This window comes from Rhipicephalus microplus, chromosome 9, assembly GCF_043290135.1.
Source record: "Rhipicephalus microplus isolate Deutch F79 chromosome 9, USDA_Rmic, whole genome shotgun sequence".
In the NCBI taxonomy this organism is placed as follows: Eukaryota; Metazoa; Arthropoda; class Arachnida; order Ixodida; family Ixodidae; genus Rhipicephalus; species Rhipicephalus microplus.
The window spans coordinates 8,505,955-8,525,660 of NC_134708.1; the positions used below are offsets into that span (position 1 = coordinate 8,505,955).

At 44.6% G+C, this 19,706-nt stretch overlaps 1 protein-coding gene across 1 annotated transcript in view; it reads left to right on the forward strand.

The window, feature by feature from the left end:
- The first annotated feature begins 950 nt into the window (after window positions 1-950).
- LOC142771250 (uncharacterized) overlaps window positions 951-19,706 on the forward strand; it is a 33,070-nt gene continuing 14,314 nt past the window's right edge. The window contains exons 1-8 of the mRNA XM_075872719.1: window positions 951-1,077; window positions 10,799-10,843; window positions 12,872-12,907; window positions 14,505-14,534; window positions 15,284-15,337; window positions 16,793-16,828; window positions 17,732-17,966; window positions 19,096-19,252. Of these exons, the coding sequence (XP_075728834.1) occupies window positions 17,779-17,966; window positions 19,096-19,252 (345 nt within the window). The 5' untranslated portion in view covers window positions 951-1,077; window positions 10,799-10,843; window positions 12,872-12,907; ... (2 more) ...; window positions 16,793-16,828; window positions 17,732-17,778. The remainder of the gene's footprint in view (window positions 1,078-10,798; window positions 10,844-12,871; window positions 12,908-14,504; window positions 14,535-15,283; window positions 15,338-16,792; window positions 16,829-17,731; window positions 17,967-19,095; window positions 19,253-19,706) is intronic.

The following is a 19,706-nucleotide window of genomic DNA, read 5'->3' on the forward strand; positions in this document are numbered from 1 at the left end:
TGGAAGCAGCCTCGACTTCCGGTTCCGCGACTCCATCAATCGCGTGCTTTTCGTCTATCCGCTGTTGTTAAGTTCGTGCAGTTTATCAGACCACCCTGCACGACTGTTTTTGGCGCACTTACAATTCCGCACTTGCGGTACCGGCTGCTGATGCCGATTCTCAAACACGCACACGTGGGCAACACGACGAACAGGGCGGGCAGCTTATTGACGACTGACATTGTTGCCGACTAACCGGAAGTCGTAGGTTTTTGTTCGACCAATCACAGCATCGATTGATACCACAGGTGTGCAACGTGGCGACGCCGCACACGTCTCAGGCGGGAAGCCGGAAAAGCCCACAGAGGAGATTCGATTGTTTCTTGCTATTTGCGGCGCGCCCGCTGTTTGTAGCGCTATCACGTGCGACGTCATGGATTGTTATGGCATCTGAACACGTCGTGCGTGTTCGCATACTAAAGAAATAACGGAAGTGGCTTAGGGGCCCTCTGGAGGGACAAGCTAGTGGGTAGATTTAAAGAGTGTGAAGAGGGTCCGAGTGCATGCCAGGTGCCTTCGCTGACCCGTTCTCGGCCGTTCGTATTCCCCTCCTCCATAACGTCACTTCCGGATTTTGCCACGTCACTTCTAGGTCACACACAACACCGTCACGTCATGACACGTCCAGTTCGGCACGCCACATCCAGGTTCTTGTAAATATTTTTTTTATTTCACTCGCATTTACCATTCCCTCACCTGACCAGCCCGCTTGACAGCTTGATTACCTCTTGGATTACTGCAATTCACATTATTTATCTGCATTCGCATTTATATACTTATCTCGACCTTAACTGCAGATCGGCTTCACCGTGATCACGATTTTCTTTTCCACTCACGACACTCCTGATGCCAACACGTGATGCTCACTCGAATCGTTTTCTTTGTTTTCTTCTTCCCACTCAGCCGCCGAGCCTCAGCGCTTGAAGTCGCGCAACGCCAGTGACGTCGGTTTGGCTGGTTCGGTCGAATCCAATTCCAGCAAAGCTGACAACGCTTCGACTTCGACGTCAGCGGGTGGCCTGCCGAACCATCCGTCACGTAGGTTTAAGTTATGTGCTTGCGCAACGTGGGTTCGGGTGCAGAGCGTCTAAATATTCAGCAGAGGTTGGCAGCATATTTGCAGACAGCAGTGACTCTGGCGACTCCCACTGACTAAAAGCACGTCACAGGATAGACAGGTTGACTAGTTGGAGGGAGCACGGGAACACACCAAAGACAGAGAAGCGCTCGTGCTGTGTGGCTCTTCTCTCCCTGCTGTGTGTTCCGCGCTCCCAGTGAGCTGAAAGAATATGAAAGAAGTCACAGTTTCAGCCCAATGATGAAGCGACGATTGCAGTATACAATTTCGGATGTCATACGAAGTAAAACTAACAGCTAAACTCTTTTGCACCTGGCCTGGCGTTATTCATTAAGACAATGTGGCAGCTGCAGTCTATAGATATTTATAGGAAGTTTAGCTCAAGCGAGAAAAGAAGCGATATTCGGCCGTCTATCGCTGCCATGCAAACTTGAGGACACCGAACAAGAACGCGAACTCAAAGTAAGTTGTGAGAACAGTTAGATTAACGCTGCCTGAAAAAATGAATGAATAAAACGGTAAACTACAGCACCGCATTTCGGATTCACCCATTGTGCATCTTTTACAAATAACGTGAACTATAGCGCCATCTGTCATTTAAGACACGATGGTGCGTGAGCTGTCGAACGCAGTAGTTCATTACCGGGATGAGCATGCAGCAACGGTTTTAGTAACGGAAACGGACCCGCCCAGGGAGAGCATTCGACCCGCATCTCAAGGAGAAGAAATATAAAATTTTACCAGTGAAATCAATCTGCGCCCCATCTATCGTTGATTGGTGCAAACATACCACATACAACGATACCGCATACAATGCTTGGTGGCGCTGAAATCAGTCGAAGCTTAGAAATAATGTATATGGTGTACCTTCAGGTAGCATATTATGGAGCATACACAGTAATTCTATCGAAGCTGGCCGAGGCTTCGAGGCGGAACGCTCAAGTTAACCGCTTGCGCAATGCCGTGAGCCATCTGCTGATTCCCGTCAAGGTAGGGCGCGCTTGACAGTGCCCTCCTGTTCCAGACTGCGGAATCTACTGGCGGAACTTGTATTCAAAACGAGCCCTTTGAAGGAAATTTATTACGGTGCATCCATTTATTTATGGGATTTTTTTCTTCATATTTTTGGGATATGTACGCTTCCTGCAAGCTTACGTGCATAGCACAATCCTCGCCTGGACCTTTAACTCCGTTCGGCAACTCAGGCGGGACTGCTGTGGTAACAATTATACCAAAGCAGACGCGGGAGTTCTCTTCCCCCTAATCGTTTCCCTTTCGCCTACTTAACTACCTCACAATGCGGAGGAGGAGAGGGCCAAAAGAGCTAAGTGACAAGAATAAATTTTGTTGAGATTTCGATTCACGCAGTTTGGTTGTCTTCCTTCACTACGCGTGGACGCCTCCCAACACCTTCTTTGATGGAAAGTAGTCAGCAAATTAACCTTGTCAGCCTGCAGGCAAGTTTCAAGTAATCGAAAGATTGAAGTTCTGTGAATACTTTATCATTTCGACGCGGAATTGCAAACACACACAAAAAAATCAGTTTTTTCAACACTCTAAGAAATTTCAAAAAAATCGCAAAACTGAATATTTCCGATAGCCATGTATTTATTTCTTCCTTCAAGGCAGCCAGAAAACTTTGTGTGCCCCAAGGCTTGGAAACCAAAGCACAGCATTTAATACTGAATAATGGGCTGCGTAATGTACAGACTCACTTTTAAACCGTGTTGTCAAGTGAGCGCAGTAGCCGAGTTGGTAACGTGTCTAGGTTTAAACTGAAAAGGCGCTGGTTCGAATCACAGTGCCAGTATACTGCTAAAGAAAAAGCGACAAGGTGATGTGCATGGGTGACTAAGCTAAAACGCCGGTCTGTTCTTTATTTTTAATCATGACCAGCCGTAATGAGCAGACCAAGCTTTAAACATGGTTTCCTGTGCCATGCTGGTTGCCGAGTTCGTATAGTGTCCAGTTCATAACCAAGAGGTTGGTGGTTCGAATCACAAGCTGGGATCGCTGTCCCCAGGAAGTCATCCCGATACATTATTACCGAAATTCAATCGTATGTGCTGTCAATTAATTTTCGAAGCTGGACAGAAGTAATGCGGAGAACAAAATTCCGGGTGGGCCTTATAGACCAGGAACTTATGATGGACCTTTTTTCTTACTCAAAAAAAGAAAACGTTTGGTTTTTCGAAAATAGGGGACCCACTCTAGAGCGTCGTAGGACCGTGATGCCCCGGGTTACCATGCCGCAAAGTTGCCACAAGGTGGAGTTTGACAAAACTTCAGTAAAATGTTAAGGGCTCTTACTAATTGTAGTTAGAAATGAGGCTAATACCGGGATTCAAACCACCGACCTCCTGATTACGAACTGAACAGTTTAGCTCTCAGCCACTGTGGCGTGGTGTGATATCCAACCTGCAATGTTAGGCTGATCTTCGTCTTTAAAACATTTCCGAACTGATAGCCGCATATGACCAGCAATTAAACATGTGAACTTCCCCTGAATTGGTAAATCGATGCATTTATAATGGCTCCGACATAGAAACGAGCCATTTAATGTCAACTACAGACTAAAATAATGTGCACCCTATTCGCGTGTTTATATCATAACCAGAAGGACACTGGTTCGAATCCCGCTGTTGTCTCCATTTGCAACATGAATTCGTTAGAGGCATCAAAATTTTATTATTTGAAGTTTTATTTGCTTGAGGTAATTGGAGCCTCACCCTTTGAATTAGGTGACCTCCGGCTGGCACTGAATATCGAACCCGGTACCTCCCATAGTGAAAGCAGACCGTCATACGTATTTTCCGAGTTAAAGGTTCCCTGGTACGTTCACTTTCCTGCAATATATGTCCAAAAGCAATCGAAAAGGTTTAGGCCCTTATCAAATATGATAAGACACAACTTTTGCCCGACGTCACAGCTTGAAACGATGCACCCAGTATGCATATTTTCTGAGCTAAATGTTCGTGGTACGTTTGTTGTGACGTCAGACAAAAGTTGCGTCTTATCATGGGTGATAAGGGCCTAAACTTTTTCGACTGGTTTTGGACATGGATTGCGGAAAAGCATACACACCAGGGAACATTTAGCTCGGAAAATACGCATACTGGGTTCATCGTTTCGAGCTGTGACGTCAGACAAAAGTTGTGTCTTATCATGGGTGATAAGGGCCTAAACTTTTTCGACTGCTTTTGGACATGGATTGCGGAAAAGCATACACACCAGGGAACATTTAGCTCGGAAAATACGCATACTGGGTTCATCGTTTCGAGCTGTGACGTCAGACAAAAGTTGTGTCTTATCATGGGTGATAAGTGCCTAAACTTTTTCGACTGCTTTTGGACATGGATTGCGGAAAAGCATACACACCAGGGAACATTTAGCTCGGAAAATACGCATACTGGGTTCATCGTTTCGAGCTGTGACGTCAGACAAAAGTTGTGTCTTATCATGGGTGATAAGGGCCTAAACTTTTTCGACTGCTTTTGGACATGGATTGCGGAAAAGCATACACACCAGGGAACATTTAGCTCGGAAAATACGCATACTGGGTTCATCGTTTCGAGCTGTGACGTCAGACAAAAGTTGTGTCTTATCATGGGTGATAAGTGCCTAAACTTTTTCGACTGCTTTTGGACATGGATTGCGGAAAAGCATACACACCAGGGAACATTTAGCTCGGAAAATACGCATACTGGGTTCATCGTTTCGAGCTGTGACGTCAGACAAAAGTTGTGTCTTATCATGGGTGATAAGTGCCTAAACTTTTTCGACTGCTTTTGGACATGGATTGCGGAAAAGCATACACACCAGGGAACATTTAGCTCGGAAAATACGCATACTGGGTTCATCGTTTCGAGCTGTGACGTCAGACAAAAGTTGTGTCTTATCATGGGTGATAAGGGCCTAAACTTTTTCGACTGCTTTTGGACATGGATTGCGGAAAAGCATACACACCAGGGAACATTTAGCTCGGAAAATACGCATACTGGGTTCATCGTTTCGAGCTGTGACGTCAGACAAAAGTTGTGTCTTATCATGGGTGATAAGGGCCTAAACTTTTTCGACTGCTTTTGGACATGGATTGCGGAAAAGCATACACACCAGGGAACATTTAGCTCGGAAAATACGCATACTGGGTTCATCGTTTCGAGCTGTGACGTCAGACAAAAGTTGTGTCTTATCATGGGTGATAAGTGCCTAAACTTTTTCGACTGCTTTTGGACATGGATTGCGGAAAAGCATACACACCAGGGAACATTTAGCTCGGAAAATACGCATACTGGGTTCATCGTTTCGAGCTGTGACGTCAGACAAAAGTTGTGTCTTATCATGGGTGATAAGGGCCTAAACTTTTTCGACTGCTTTTGGACATGTATGGCAGGAAAGCGAACGTACCACGGAACATTTTACTCGGAAAATACGTATGAGAGTCTGCTTCCACTATGGGAGGTACCGGGTTCGATACCCAATGCCAGCTGGAGGTCACCTAATTCAAAGGGTGAGGGTCCAATTAACTTCAGAAAATAAAACTTCAGATAATAAAATTTTGATGCCTCTAATGAATCCATGATGCAGATGGAAACTACAGCGGGATTCGAACCAGTGACCTTCTTGTTATGATATGAACACGCGAATAGGGTGCACATTATTTTAGCCCGTAGTTGACATCATAGTAAATGGCTCGTTTCTACGTCGGAGCCATTATAAATGCATCTATTTACCAATTCAGGGAAAGTTCACATGTTTAATTGCTGGTCATATGCGGTTATCAGTTCCGAAATATCTCAAAGACGATGATCAGCCTAACATTGCAGGTTGGATATCACACCACGTCACAGTGGCTGAGAGCTAAACTGTTCAGTTCGTAATCAGGAGGTCGGTGGTGGGAATCCCGGTATTAGCCTAATTCCTAACTACAATTAGTAAGAGACCTTAACATTTTACTAAAATTTTGTCGAACTCCACCTTGTGGCAATTTGGCGGCATGGTAACCCGGGGCATCACGGTCCTACGCCGCTCTAGAGTGGGTCCCCTATTTCCGAAAAACCAAACGTCTTTTTTTTTTTTTGTAAAAAAGAGCCCGTGATAATTTTCTGGTCTATAACGCCCACCCGCAATTTTGTTCTCCGCATTACTTATGTCCAGCTTCGAGAATTATGTGACGGCATATATAGCTGAATCTCGGCAATAATTCCTGGGGCCACCAATCCCAGCTTGTGATTCGAACCACCAACCTCTTTCTTATGAACTGAACACTATACGCACTCGGCCACCATCACGGCACAGGAAGCCATGTTTAAAACTTGCTCTGCTCATTACAGTAGGTCACATGATTAAAAATAAAGAACGGACTTCGGCATTTTAGCTTCGTCACCCACACCGCCTTGTCGCTTTTCTTTAATAGTATACCGGCACCGTGGTTTGAACCAGGGCCCTTTGAGTTTAAACCTAGACACGTTACCGACTCGGCTACTGCGGGCACTTGATAAGATGCTTTAAAAGTTGTTCTGTACATTTTTCAATATTAAATGCAGAATTTGGGCTTACGAGCTTTGGTGCTCACGTAGTTTTCTGGCCGTCTTGAAGGAATAAGTTAATATAACTATCGGAAATATTCAGTTTTGCGATTCTTTTGCAATTTATTAGAGTGAATTGACAAAACCGACTTATTTTTTGTGAATCCCCGTCGAAATGATAAGGTCTTTGCAAAACTTCAATCTTTCGATTACTTGAAACTTGCTAGTGGGCTGACAAGGTTAATTTGCTGAGTACTTTCCATCGAAGAAGGTGTTGGGAGGCGTCCACGCGTAGCGAAGTAAGACAACCAGACGGCGTGAATCAACGAACTTTATTCTTTTCGCTAAGCTCTCCTGGCCTTCTGCTTTTCTCCGTGTGTGTGCCCGCAGACACACGTACACACAACACACACATGCAAAGAAAAACAAGACACAAAATATTTAGGTCAGTGCATATTCGCGAAAGAAGGTTCGTAATAATGTAAAACGTGATCAGCAACAATACGAATACGAAAAATAAGAATAAGACAGAATGTGCGCCACACTGACAACTGAAACCCGGCACAAGAGTTCTTGACAAATCCCTACCAGGAATCCAAAAGCTTTTTTTTTTTTTTTGCATGTTCGTGAGGTCTTTTCGGTTGGCATGTTATAAAGGCGTAGTGCTTTTATGTTCTTGGCACGATCACTCATTCACCCTTACGCCTGCTTAGCACACTGCGCGATCTTTTTAATTAAACCTAATTAGCTGCGTAATTAACTGGAAAGACGCATTGACCGTGCTTTGGCACTATAATAAACTTGAATACCACCGGCTGTCACGTCACCAGTTATTGATAATTTCGCTCAAATCGAGTGCCACAAAAAAGTAGCCAAAAAGGAGCAAAGAGAATTTTTCTCTCACCACCAGCCTGAAAAATCCAGCTAAATTGTTTGAAAGTAGCCGAACCTGGCCCCCCTGCGTGGTGGGCACCCCGAAGCGTGCTACCCAGTCGCACAGCAAAGCATTTGCAACCGTCTCGGCGGTGATGTCCGCGATGGGGACGGCTTTCGCTCCGGCGAGTGGATTTGTCCATGCATGTCAGCTGGGAAGTCCGTCCGTGGCAAGGTGCCAGTGGGCTGACGATGTCCAGGTGTACACGATCAAGGCTACGACGTTGAGATACGGCGTTGAGAGTGTTTCCAGTGCTGTCAATGTGTGGCGTTTAATCTTGGAGCGCTAACAAGCAACGCATTCACCTTCCCAGCGTCAGAGGTTTCGATTAATGCATGGCCAGACAAACCTTGCTGTCAGCGGTCCTTGGGTGGCTCTGATTTCTTGATGAGACAGTCTGGGCAAAGACTTGAACACGTGGCGACGAAGGCTTGCAGGCAGAGGCGTAGCAAAGGGAGGAGAGGAGCGTTGGGGGATTCAAACTCCTTAACTCCCGATTTGTTGTCAAATTTAGCTTGTGTATACACACATGCACACATAAAAAATGCACGTACGAACATACATGAGGTGTGGTTGAAGCTCCCCCTCCCCCCTGAAAAAGATTTCTCGCTACGCCGCTGCTTGCAACCTACCACGTGTAAAAAGAAGCTTCCTAATTGAAGGTTGTCCTGATGCGCCTGTTTCACCGCAATAATTCTCAAAAAGCAGTCGAAAAAGCTGAGGCCCTTATCAGCCATAATAAGGCTCAATTTCGTCGAACGCCACACATTCCAACCTCCCATGCTCCAAAGAGCCTCCCTATCTAAGCGTTCCCATGATGTATACTTGCTTCACCGCAATTGGTGTCGAAAAGCACTCGAAGAAGTTGTGGCCCTTATCACCCATGATAAGGCTCCACTTTTGTATGACGTCACATCTTAAAGCGATGGGCCCACCATGCGTATTTTTGGCTACAGAGGTGTCAGAAACGTTCCAAAATATTTTAGCATGGTGTATGTTGTTGGGAAGCCCACTTTCTCTCACCTCTCGCTTATATCAAGGTGCAGCAAGCGCACCAGGGAAACCTGAACTTCGGAAGGCTCCTGTACATAAGAAGGAAGCCAGACGGTGCACCAAACCAGACACAGCAATAAAAGAGAGGTTTGCTCGATTGGAGAAAGTGTGCTCATTATCACAATCTTTCGGCTAACGACACTCAAATTACGTCTGTCGTTCTACTTAGTAGTTGGGCTCTTCTTAGCATGAACAATTAACGCACCTCAGAGATAGATTTCATGCGGCTAAACAGAGTCGATGAGGTTTCTAAAACGCTTGGGCATTTTTATGCCGAGTCAAAGAGAAAGCTATGTCTTGCCGTCTGTTTCTCAATTACGTAACATGAATTCATGTAAAAAATAAATTAAAAAACATTGTAAAGGGAGCTCATAACTTTAAACCAGAAACCTCACGCTCTTTGTGCGAGCGTCTTATCCACTGGGCTAAACACCAGCTCCCGCAAACAGTGAATGTATTTGAGTCATATGAATGCATTCTAACGGCGGTGTAAAAAAGTAAAAGCGGAAGATCTACTACGATGTCCTGGCTGAAATGTTTCGGGGTGGTCGAATAAAACCCCTCTCAGAAACATCGTATGAAGCCGACATTCATCTTTGCACTATTTCACACTTGAGGTACTCATGCTTTTGATGAAAAAAAAATAATCCAGCATCAACTTTATTAAAAATGTGAGGAAACAATGAACGATAAAGACAAGTACATCATTCCCAAAGATAACAGTGGCGGATTCAGAAGAGTGTGGGGTAGAGTAAGGGTTCTCGCACTACCCCCCTCCCAAACACTGTGTGTCGCCCACCTACTATCCCTGATTAAGACAGGTGAGTGGGATCACTGCGAGCACAAATTAATTGTGACGGGGTTCTTGTAATCATGGCAACTTCCAAAAACAATGAAGTCGGGACCCGTCCCTTTCCAGTATTGCTTTTGCTTCTGAATATATTTTCAATTCCGCTATGCTAAAAAATCACTTTCAGTGCCGATGTTGAAGGGCTGTTTTACACCGACATGATTATGAAGTAGGAACAGCGCGATATTCTACATGGGGATACACAAAAGGAGCGACAAAGACTAGTGCTTGTTTGCGTCACTTTTTTGTGTGGGTCGTGTAGAATATCGCGCTGTTCCTACTTCATGATGCGAAACCAACTAGCCCATCGCTTCACTTTACTGAAACGTCAAGACACCCTGACTTTTAAGTCACGCATTGACAGCAGCTCGTGACGTTCTAGGGACATCTCAGTCGGCTGCTGTCAGTTGCACGTGGTGAACGTCAGCTGCGATGAAGTGTACTAGATGCGTTGAGTAAACAGTCATCGAGTGACAGCGATTTCGGCGACATTGTTTACTCGTCAACACGATATCCATGTGGTGGGGCTGGCTTGCGGTTGCTGAGAGGCAAAAACGTTAAAATCTAACAAAACTATCATATGCGTGTTACCCGGCTGTGGCGTCAAGCGAACGTGGGAAGGAAAAGAAAAATGTGCCTTTTGCGATCCCCAGTATTGTAAACTATGTGGAACATGACAAATTTCGGCGCAACATCTGGTTTGCAGATTGCTTGAGCTTGACGTGCATTGAACCCTTGACTATACAGCAACATGTGGCACAATATGTTAAAATTTCGTTTCGCCAGAAAAGTGCAGCATTGATATCGACAGCGATACATTAATCACCGGTAAAACAGATTTGGAAGAGAGAGAGAGGGGGGGGGGGGTTGCGCGTATCCGAGAGTAACTCTTTCACTTACAAGGCGTGGTTTCCTATGGTCACGCGATTATCTTTAGAGGGGCTCAAGAGATGGCTCATGCATAGCGTGTTACGTGTTGTGCTCTCATCGCAAAGCTTGCGCTGAAGCCATGAACAGCACGACGGCCACCTCGCACATTGTGGCGGCCGAGCTGGCAAAAAAGTGAGGTTGTGTTGCGTTTCACCATATAACGTTTCGATTCGTTACTATATATCGCATTCATTGCTTCGCCCTTGTGGCAAAACTCTGACTTAGTGATAAGTATATTTAATAAGTCAAATTTTATTTCTACTCACAAGAGGCGTACAGCGCAGCTGCATATGACCTTTAGTGCGGGGGACTATGCGGTGATACGGGACAATTTTTTGTTGTTGTTCTGTTGTGAATTAACGAGGTATTATTGAATTGTTTCGCAGCGACAAAAGCGACGAGCACCACCGCGGAAAATAAAAGGCACAAAGGTGAGCGTCACCCATCTCGAGTTTATTAATGTGAATAATGAAACACGCTTAATTTTACTGCAGTTGGTAACAGAGTGCGTATGTGAAGGGGATTCGCGAGAGCTTTTTACATGGAATTAGTAATGAGACAGGCACACTGTAAGACTTACACTGTAAGCCCGTATACACGCATGTAGAATATTGTTACGAGGCATTGTTGACGAGGACGCCACCAAGGACCATCTTGCAATGAAAGAAAAATGAAAAAGAGGAAGGTTACATGTGACGCGAGATGCTCTCAGCCACTCTGTGTCACAGCTCATTGTAAATAGTGTAATATTTTGCCTCTGCTGTTCACTCATGATTTCCGAAACAGTACAAGCCCATACAAGCCTATATAGTATAAGCCTAAAGAGTTCATAGGCTTAAATGACCTTTAGGGTGTACAAAGGATGCATAAACCCATGCACACTAAAGAGTATATAGACTTGTGCAACCTTTATGCATTAGATTCGCAAACTTACCACCTTGGGCGCTACTGACTTGTCAAGGACCTTGTGTTACCCGTACACGTGCATGTCGTTCGTGTGGCGAAACAATACGAGGTCTACAGGTGTACAGCGTTGGACTAATCAAAGGCAGGCAATATAGGCGACATTATATAGGCCTCAGAAAGCACTAACTTTTCTGAGGGTGTATATGCTACTCAGGCGCTGCGGAGTTGTCGACACTCCGTACCTGCTGGCCTCTCAGAATTGCATGCTGCCGGTGTCAGTGTTATAACGTCCCTTATATTCAATAATTGTGCTGAGCCATTGGGGTATGTCATATACTTAAATGACTTTTTTAACGTGATAACGTTAAAGAGCTCGTTTCTCAGAAATTCTGGCGTTGGCGTCGTTATTTGTGAGCAAAAAACAACAATCTTGTCCGTGACCAAAAAAAAAAATCGAGAAAGATGCAAATAAAAGAAGTAATACAAATATTACGTTCCAAGTGGGGTCAAACCCGAGTTGTTTGCGAAGCAAGCTGGTGTTCTACCACACAGCCACACATATGCTTCCAAATATAGTGGAAAGGGCTTCTGCTTAGACATGCAGCGAAAATAACATTCTTGCGACATGAACACTCGCGTTCTGCATACAAGCTTCACAATACAGCATCTAACGTCGCAGTAATATTGCGTGGTGCAAGCGTGCATTGTCATTGGACGTCAGAACAGGCGATTCTCCAAACTACCTTATGGTTTGAAGCCGGCCACCCACGACAAAAGGCACACATATTGCTGCGCGTATTCCCTGAAAGGTACACAAAGAGCGAAACGATTTTTTTATATTAGTAAAGTACAATTTCGCAGTCCTTAAGCCATCATTGTCACCACGAGATGACGCTTAGTAGGCAAGAAAAGGCGCAAAAAAAAAAAGAAATACGCGTGGCGACGCCACTTTAAGATTGCCGCACTAAACACCATAACGTAAGAAATTTCGAAGGCGTCTACTGGGCCCTACGTAGCTTCCAATCGACAAAAATGAAGTACATCGTAACCTATGGGCGCCATAGGCTTAGGATACGAGGTATCAGAAAATTTCATCAAGCCTATGCTACGAAAATGCCGAAAATACATTTTGAAATGCCTTACATCACGCGTGGGAATTTTGGCGCGAAGTTTACACTTGAAACTTCAACTTCGATTTTTTTCCGACAGTAGTGTACTCATGATAGTGAAACTTGTGGAATTATAGAGTCGTCAGAGTGCAGCTTATCAATCTAAACCAAGTCATTGTTGCTCTTCAGTGTCCCTTTAAGACCACGTAGAGGGTGCATAGCAAGTTCGAATACATTTGTCGAGCATATTTGCGCGTTGTTTAAAGCATGCTACTCCTCACACCGAATGCAGACATACGCGAAAGCTTGACTGACACAAGCCACTTTCAACTTTATGGATGTTGTTTGCTCTGCACTATGTCAAAGGCGAAGCTTTTGCGCTAGGAGGAATTAAAATTTATTCGTAGCAAAAGTGCCCCTTGCTTTTCTTTCCAATACTTGCAGGGAAACGAAGCAGCGCGCCTAAGCCGACTGCACAATGTAAGTTCCAATGACAGCAATACACCCTTTGACAACTGAAGATTCATTTAGAGCCCGTAACCATGGGTGCTGATGCTTGTAATAATAAACAGATTGTCCTGTCAAAATAAGTTCATATGAGGCATAAGTACTGTGCGCGTTGCTTGTGCCGAGTTGAGGGAATATACAAGCCCGGTATTGGTACTGAAAGGCAAATAAAACCGCACATTTCAAGTCTTGGAATTTCAGGGCGAGAACAAAAAGCTGAGCGCTCGACAATCACTGAACGTTAAGGTTAGGGCAACTAGACATGATGTAAACTAAAAGATATAGGTATGTGTGTGCGAATAGCACATTTTAAAGCGAATCAAATACGAATCGAATACTATTCGAATAGTTTTCGAATATAGCGATGCAACAATTCTCAAGGCAAGTGTAAACTGGTGAGCTTACATTTTCCGTACAGCCCCAGAATGCAAGAAAATTTTATTTGAAACAAATAGTCATACATATTTAGAAAGGAACATCACTATTGCTTTTAACAAAAAAAAACAAAAAAAAAGAAAACGAACGTATTTAAACTGAGCAGCAAGTATTTTGTAACTGTAGACTGAAATGCAGCAGTGATTACACGCAGTATTCAAGGTCGTACTTTGTAAACAGGTTTTATATAGGACTGCTACTTAAATGTTAAGCAATTTTCTTGCGTTAACATTATCATGAATTTCATAGCAAAAATAGTTCATTGCTGACACTTTTGCTTCCGTGACTCTGGAGTTGTAGGCAAAACGCCTTCATCTTGTGATCCATGTGGTGCCGACAGTGCTGTTAATTAGATGGGCTGCATGCATCTGGGAATAAGATTATGAAAACAAGACAAGTTACCCCTTGCTGTTACCATGTTTCGTTCCTTCTAGGATTTTTCGTCGCTGCTAAATATTCGAAAAACACTTGAAAAGTGTTCGATATTTCGAACGTGCGCTATTCGACCCGAGTACTCGATCGAATAGAATGATGTTTGATTCGTTATTCTAAATTTATGAATATTCGCACACCTACAGGTATAAACTGTAGCTGTAGCTGTGGTTGTGGCTGTGGCTGTGGCTGGGCTGGGCTGTGGCTGGGCTGTGGCTGTGGCTGGGCTGTGGCTGGGCTGTGACTGGGCTGTGACTGGGCTGTGACTGGGCTGTGACTGGGCTGTGACTGGGCTGTGACTGGGCTGTGAGCCTGTGGCTGGGCTGTGGCTCGGCGGGGCTGGGATATTTCGCACGGAAATATTCAGAGAAAAAAGTAAATGTTCCCCTAAAACACGAAACATAAAAAGCGGAAAGTTATGAATTACCAACTTTCCCAAAAATGGTGTTCTCTCTAAAAAAACATCGTTACGTAGTTGAGTCGCTGCTCTAAAAGTCGTACACTAGCAAACAAAATGAGGATAGTTAGTGCACCATTGTTTCAAAATTGTGTTTTTAGCAGTAGCTGCAAAGGTAGACCTTGAAAACGTATCCTTTGTAAAAGAAAGTGATTATGCCTGTGGTACAAGTTAAGGCGTAGCACTACGTAAAAACAAAGAAAAAAATCAAACACGTGTGTTAAACACCTTTTTTTTTGTTTTCAGCTAAAGAAATTACTCGAGTGACAAGTACTGGTAAGTTTCAGTCCAGAGTCATTCACTGTTACAGTAAAAGCAACTTGCTCAGAATTGTGAGACGAAACATTGACGATTTAGCTGGCCGAAGACCTAATCCACAATTTTACCCATGATTGAGGTCTAGCATAATTGTGCTGCACTGTCGATCTGCATGGTGTGGCTTCCAATCCCGATCACGGTGGCCACATTTTCGAGAGAGGCTGGAATGCTTGAGGCCCATCCACTTAGATTTAGGGGCGCCATAAAGGACGCTCAAGGTGGTCGAAATTTCCAGATCCCTGCACTACGGCGTTTATCATATTCATACCATGGTTTGCGTGTGCTGCCGAATGTGCTGTTTCTATCTTCCCTCTCTGCTCTCTTTCATCTCCCCCATCCCTCTCCAATGCACAGGGTAGCAAACCGGCTGCCTATAGGCTGGTTAACCTCCTTGCCTTTCTTTTCCCTCTATTTTCCTTCCTTCCATACCATGGTTTCGAGATGTTAAACCCCCAACAATTATTATTATTCCGCAGGTTTGTGTTGTGTTATTGCTGTAGACCATCGCTTCGAAATGGGGAAATCGAGAGGGAAAGGGAACGCAGGGGTGCGGGAAGGATGTTGTACGCCAAGGAAATGAAGGTTGTTGAAGCCGCTGGGGTGGTTGTTTCAGTAAAGCATATTTGCATTTAACATGAATTTGAACAGTGAAACCGGTGTTGTGCCCTTAAAGTGAGACCGTTTATTATTATCCTCACGTGCAATAGATAAGGAAAGAAATACCACGACCGCGACTACCACTGCGTCTACGACCCAGACAAGTAAGTCGCTTCCTTTCTAATCTTCTTACAAGAGCATTTACTCAGAGAGAAAGAAGGAAAAGAAGGCGCGAGCTTTCTGATCCACCATTTTACCAATGCACATACGCATGCGCCTTTCCCCTAGTGGAAAAGTCGCGAAACGTTCTTTTATCTCGGAGGCTTCGCTTCGGGGAGTACCGGTTGTCTCTGCCTCTACTAAAGCACGACCAGAACGGTAGAAGGTGGCACAGGAAAATGAAAGAGGGAGGTCAAGTGCATGGACCTGCATGCGTACGATGTTGGTACTTTGTACGAAGGTTATAATATATAGAGTTTTTTATTTACAGTGTATTAACCATGCACATACTGTGGAGGCGAAAATGATCGACGTCCGTGTGCTTAGATTTGGGTGCACGTTAAGGAACACTAGGTGGTCTAAATTTTCGTAGCCCTCCACTACGGCGTCTTTCATAATCGTATGGTATAGTTTTGGGACGTTAAACCCCATTGATTATTATTATTGTGACGCCTTTGGCTCATTAAAGATGTGCAGAAACTTTTTAAAAAAGTGAAACGGACAAAAAAAAGAATGCGGACACTAAGATGAGGAAGACAAGGACACAGGGGCGCACGCAGAAATTTATTTGCAAGGTCATCCGCGGGAAGCGTTGGGGGAGGGAGGAAGGGGTATGTAAAGCAGGAGCAGCCAGCTTTTCTTTAACCTACGTGTTATGAGCAACAAGATAAGTTTAGGAAGTATAACTTTGGTTACGCACAAAGAAAACAAGGACATGAAGGACACCGACGAGTGCAAACTAACAAGTGATCTTATCTATACTTCGTAGTCAATAAATACGCCTATCCACCGCGATGTGGGTATCAACAATCATTGCATTATCACGCTTTGCAGATTAAAACAGGTCACACAGGAACTTCATTTCACCATACAATAAAAAAAACGGAGGTCTGGCTAACACATGCATCACCTCTTGTCTTGATATAAAAGACTTCCCTGGCTGTGTTATCGCGAGTTCTGCCCAAAACTCTGATGACTAAAGAATTCGGGGCACCCACGCAATCCTGGACATTCGCAGGCAAATTCGCAGCCTCTTCGCTGATTATAGACAAGTCGTGTTCCCTTGCACTAACGTTGATGCACCATCCAGTTTGCCCTACTTGCGACTTTCCACATAAAAGCGGAAGCTCATGAACAACGCCAACCGCGCAGGCTACATAAGGCAGCTTGTGTTTCATTCCATACTTTCCAGGATTCTTCTTAGCCGAAGAAATTCTCAGGCAGAGCTTTGCCAGCTTGCTCGGGGCCAAAAAAACCACCGTCACATGGTGCCTGCTCACAACCTTAAAGTTCTGAGAAATGCTGAAAAAATACTGTCAGCGTAGCTCGGTATCTTGAGTGGCCATTAAAGGTGAAGCGCCGAACTGGCCCGCTTCACGCTCTGGCTCTTGCTTTTTCAGCGCCAAGAACCGTGACATCATCACCGGCTGAGACAGGTAAGCAGTATGCTGCATGGACACTCGGGCAAAAACACTGAAAATAGATCAATTAGAAAAATATTTTAAAAATTACAATAAGAACTAACAGACAATGATGGCAGGGAAGGTGCGCAGGATATTATTAGTAATTGCAATCCAAATGTGAAGAACGAAAAATGAACAAAAAAGTAACGCCGCGGGCAAGGACCGAATCTGCGACCTTTGAATGTCGCAGTATAGAAGGTCGCAGGTTCGGCTTCAGCCAGCAGCACGTTATGTGCTACCATAGCTCAGCGTGCTTGTACATACTGGTAAAGGGACACCAAAGAGAATATTTTTAGCATTTTAGTAAACTGCAATTTGACAACATCGAAAACACTACAGTTACCGCTAGAAAACGCTTCGTAAGTGAAAAAACTCACGAAAAAAAAAATGGGTGGCGACGCCGTACCAAACATCGTGATGTCGTAAATTTTTAGGGTGTCTACAAGGTTCTACGTTGTTCGTAATCGTTATAAATTAAGTAAATTCTCCTCTCAGTGGGCAATCGATCTAACATTTCAATTTTCAGGAAATTTTGTTCTGCCAATGCCGCCACATCACGAAATACTCACTTTGAAATTCGTAATGTTAAGCGCGAATATTTCGGCGCCAAACTTAAAAATGAAGCTGCGACCTCGATTCTCTCCTGTAGTAATACACACGTGATGGTGAAATTAACGTTATTATAGTTATTGGATGACAATTTATCAACTTAAATTGATTCTTTGTTCCACTTTAATGTGCCAGTCTACCAAAAATTTCTTTGTTGTACGCAGGATATTAATGAGAACTGACAAAATTGTCTGTTAATTCTCATTAATATTGTGCCTAATAAACGAAATGAGCCCTTAAAGCCACACTTAGTATCGTTGTACGCAGTCGCGTCCATTCCATACAACACCCTGATATGCGTCCTGAACGCCGACATGAGCCAGAAGGAAGTGTCGCAGCTACCCGAGGACGGCCTGTGCGACCTAAGCTTCTACCAGGCGATCGAAAAAGAGCACGCCATCGTCAGTGGTCCCGGCGGTCCCTTCAACGAAAGCCTCAATCTCGTCATACGAGCGGCCGCCGCTCACGCCAAGACCGAATACGGCGTCAGCTTCGACTATACGTAAGACGAGAAACTGTGGCACCGGGCTTACGTCAGTCCGGTAGACCATCCTGCATGTATTTCCGTACCCCTCCCTCCCTCCCTCCCTCCCTCCCTCCCTCCCTCCCTCCCTCTATCTTTCTTTCTCTCCCTTCTTTCTTGCAAGCACGGCCGTGGCACTAAAATTCTTTATTACAGGGTTTAGTGCCAGGGCCACCCTAAAAGTGGAGTTCAGGGGCCGGTGACATCTATAAAATGTAGGCCGGCAACCATTCATGCTGCGCAGCAGGAGAGGAAGGTCGACGGTGAGGAGCAAGGCAAAAGTTTTCGCCAGGTCAACCACAGGGCCAAAGAGGTCGATTGCGCCGTTGGTGTGGTGTACGATATTCCTCTTTCGTGTGGAAAACGTCATATGTCCGACAGAGGGGACGTTGTGTATAACCAATAGGCCTATGGATCGCAATGCTTCCCTAAATGAACGCCCATGCTAACCCTTCTTTGTATTGTAGCGAATGCAGCTGCGCACCCTCGTTCGGTGATACGACAGCGAAATCTAAATTCAGGGATAAGGTAGCGTGTAAAACTGAAGAAGCGTATTTCATCAAAAAGCATGCGATTCATGCGTCGCGAAACCCTCGGTCACGGTATACTTGCCGCTGAGGTAGCTTTCCTGGAGACGCGTCATTAATACAGTCTTTGTCTGCTCATCTAATCGTTTCTTGTACGTGTGTTCATGTAGCCGCTTATATATGTCTGTTGTTGCAACGAATTGTTAGAGTGCGCTGTGCTATAGGTGTCTTCTTTTTGTGCTTAATTTGTTTCGCGCACCTCAGTTATGATGAATTACCAACCCATACAGGAGTCCGTGCTTCTCATATGCAATGTAGGCTTCCTAGTACGACGGGCCTACATACTCTTGGAATCTTGGCATCCCAGGAAGAGTAGCCCCGCTACACCACTGCCCCAATAAAAAAAAAAAACTACGTTGGTTCGGCACGCAAGCCTCCTGTGGAGATCACCATTATACTTTTAGTGTCGTGCCCTTCCCCTCCGCCGCCCCTTCTCAGAGAACTGGCTTGTACGACGCTTTTAGTAGTTCGTCTTTATCCACGCATTTTTGTTTCCCACGTCTCGCGTCAATTTATTTCAGTTCAATGAAGGTTACGCAAGAGCTGTTATCGACTGACGTCGCCAGGACGTCTCTGAGAGACCTGTGGATCAAGAGGATATACCACTTCGCCTTCCTCTCGTTGACGTACTTCGATCTTACCATGCGTTCGTACAGGAAAGTCTTTTACTACCTTAAGGTAAGCATGGAAAGTAGTTCTGCCAATTTAAGTCATTTTCGTTTCTTTGTACCTCCGCATATAGTTTTGAATGGTCAATCCACAGCCTTGTTTAACACGTCTGACTGTTGTTAGTACGCGCTTCACCATGCGTGTGTCATTATCTTTGGAAACTTCATCGAGCTCCTGGAAGCACGATTAAGCCATGCATTCGTACCAACAGGGCCCCATAACAGCGTTACTTGTTTTCCATTTACTTATTTCATGTCCACTAACAGCTTAACTTTAATTATGTTAACATGTTCCCATTATTGCTTGCAAGATTATTTTTTGTTATGCTCAGGCGGCCACATTACAATTTACTACGGGGCCTCCTTCTGCAAATACATGCCCCATAATTATCTCCGGTTATTAACATAAGTAAGCTGACTGATTCTTATTGCACGAGTGTTCGTGATGAGAATTTTGTAATGAC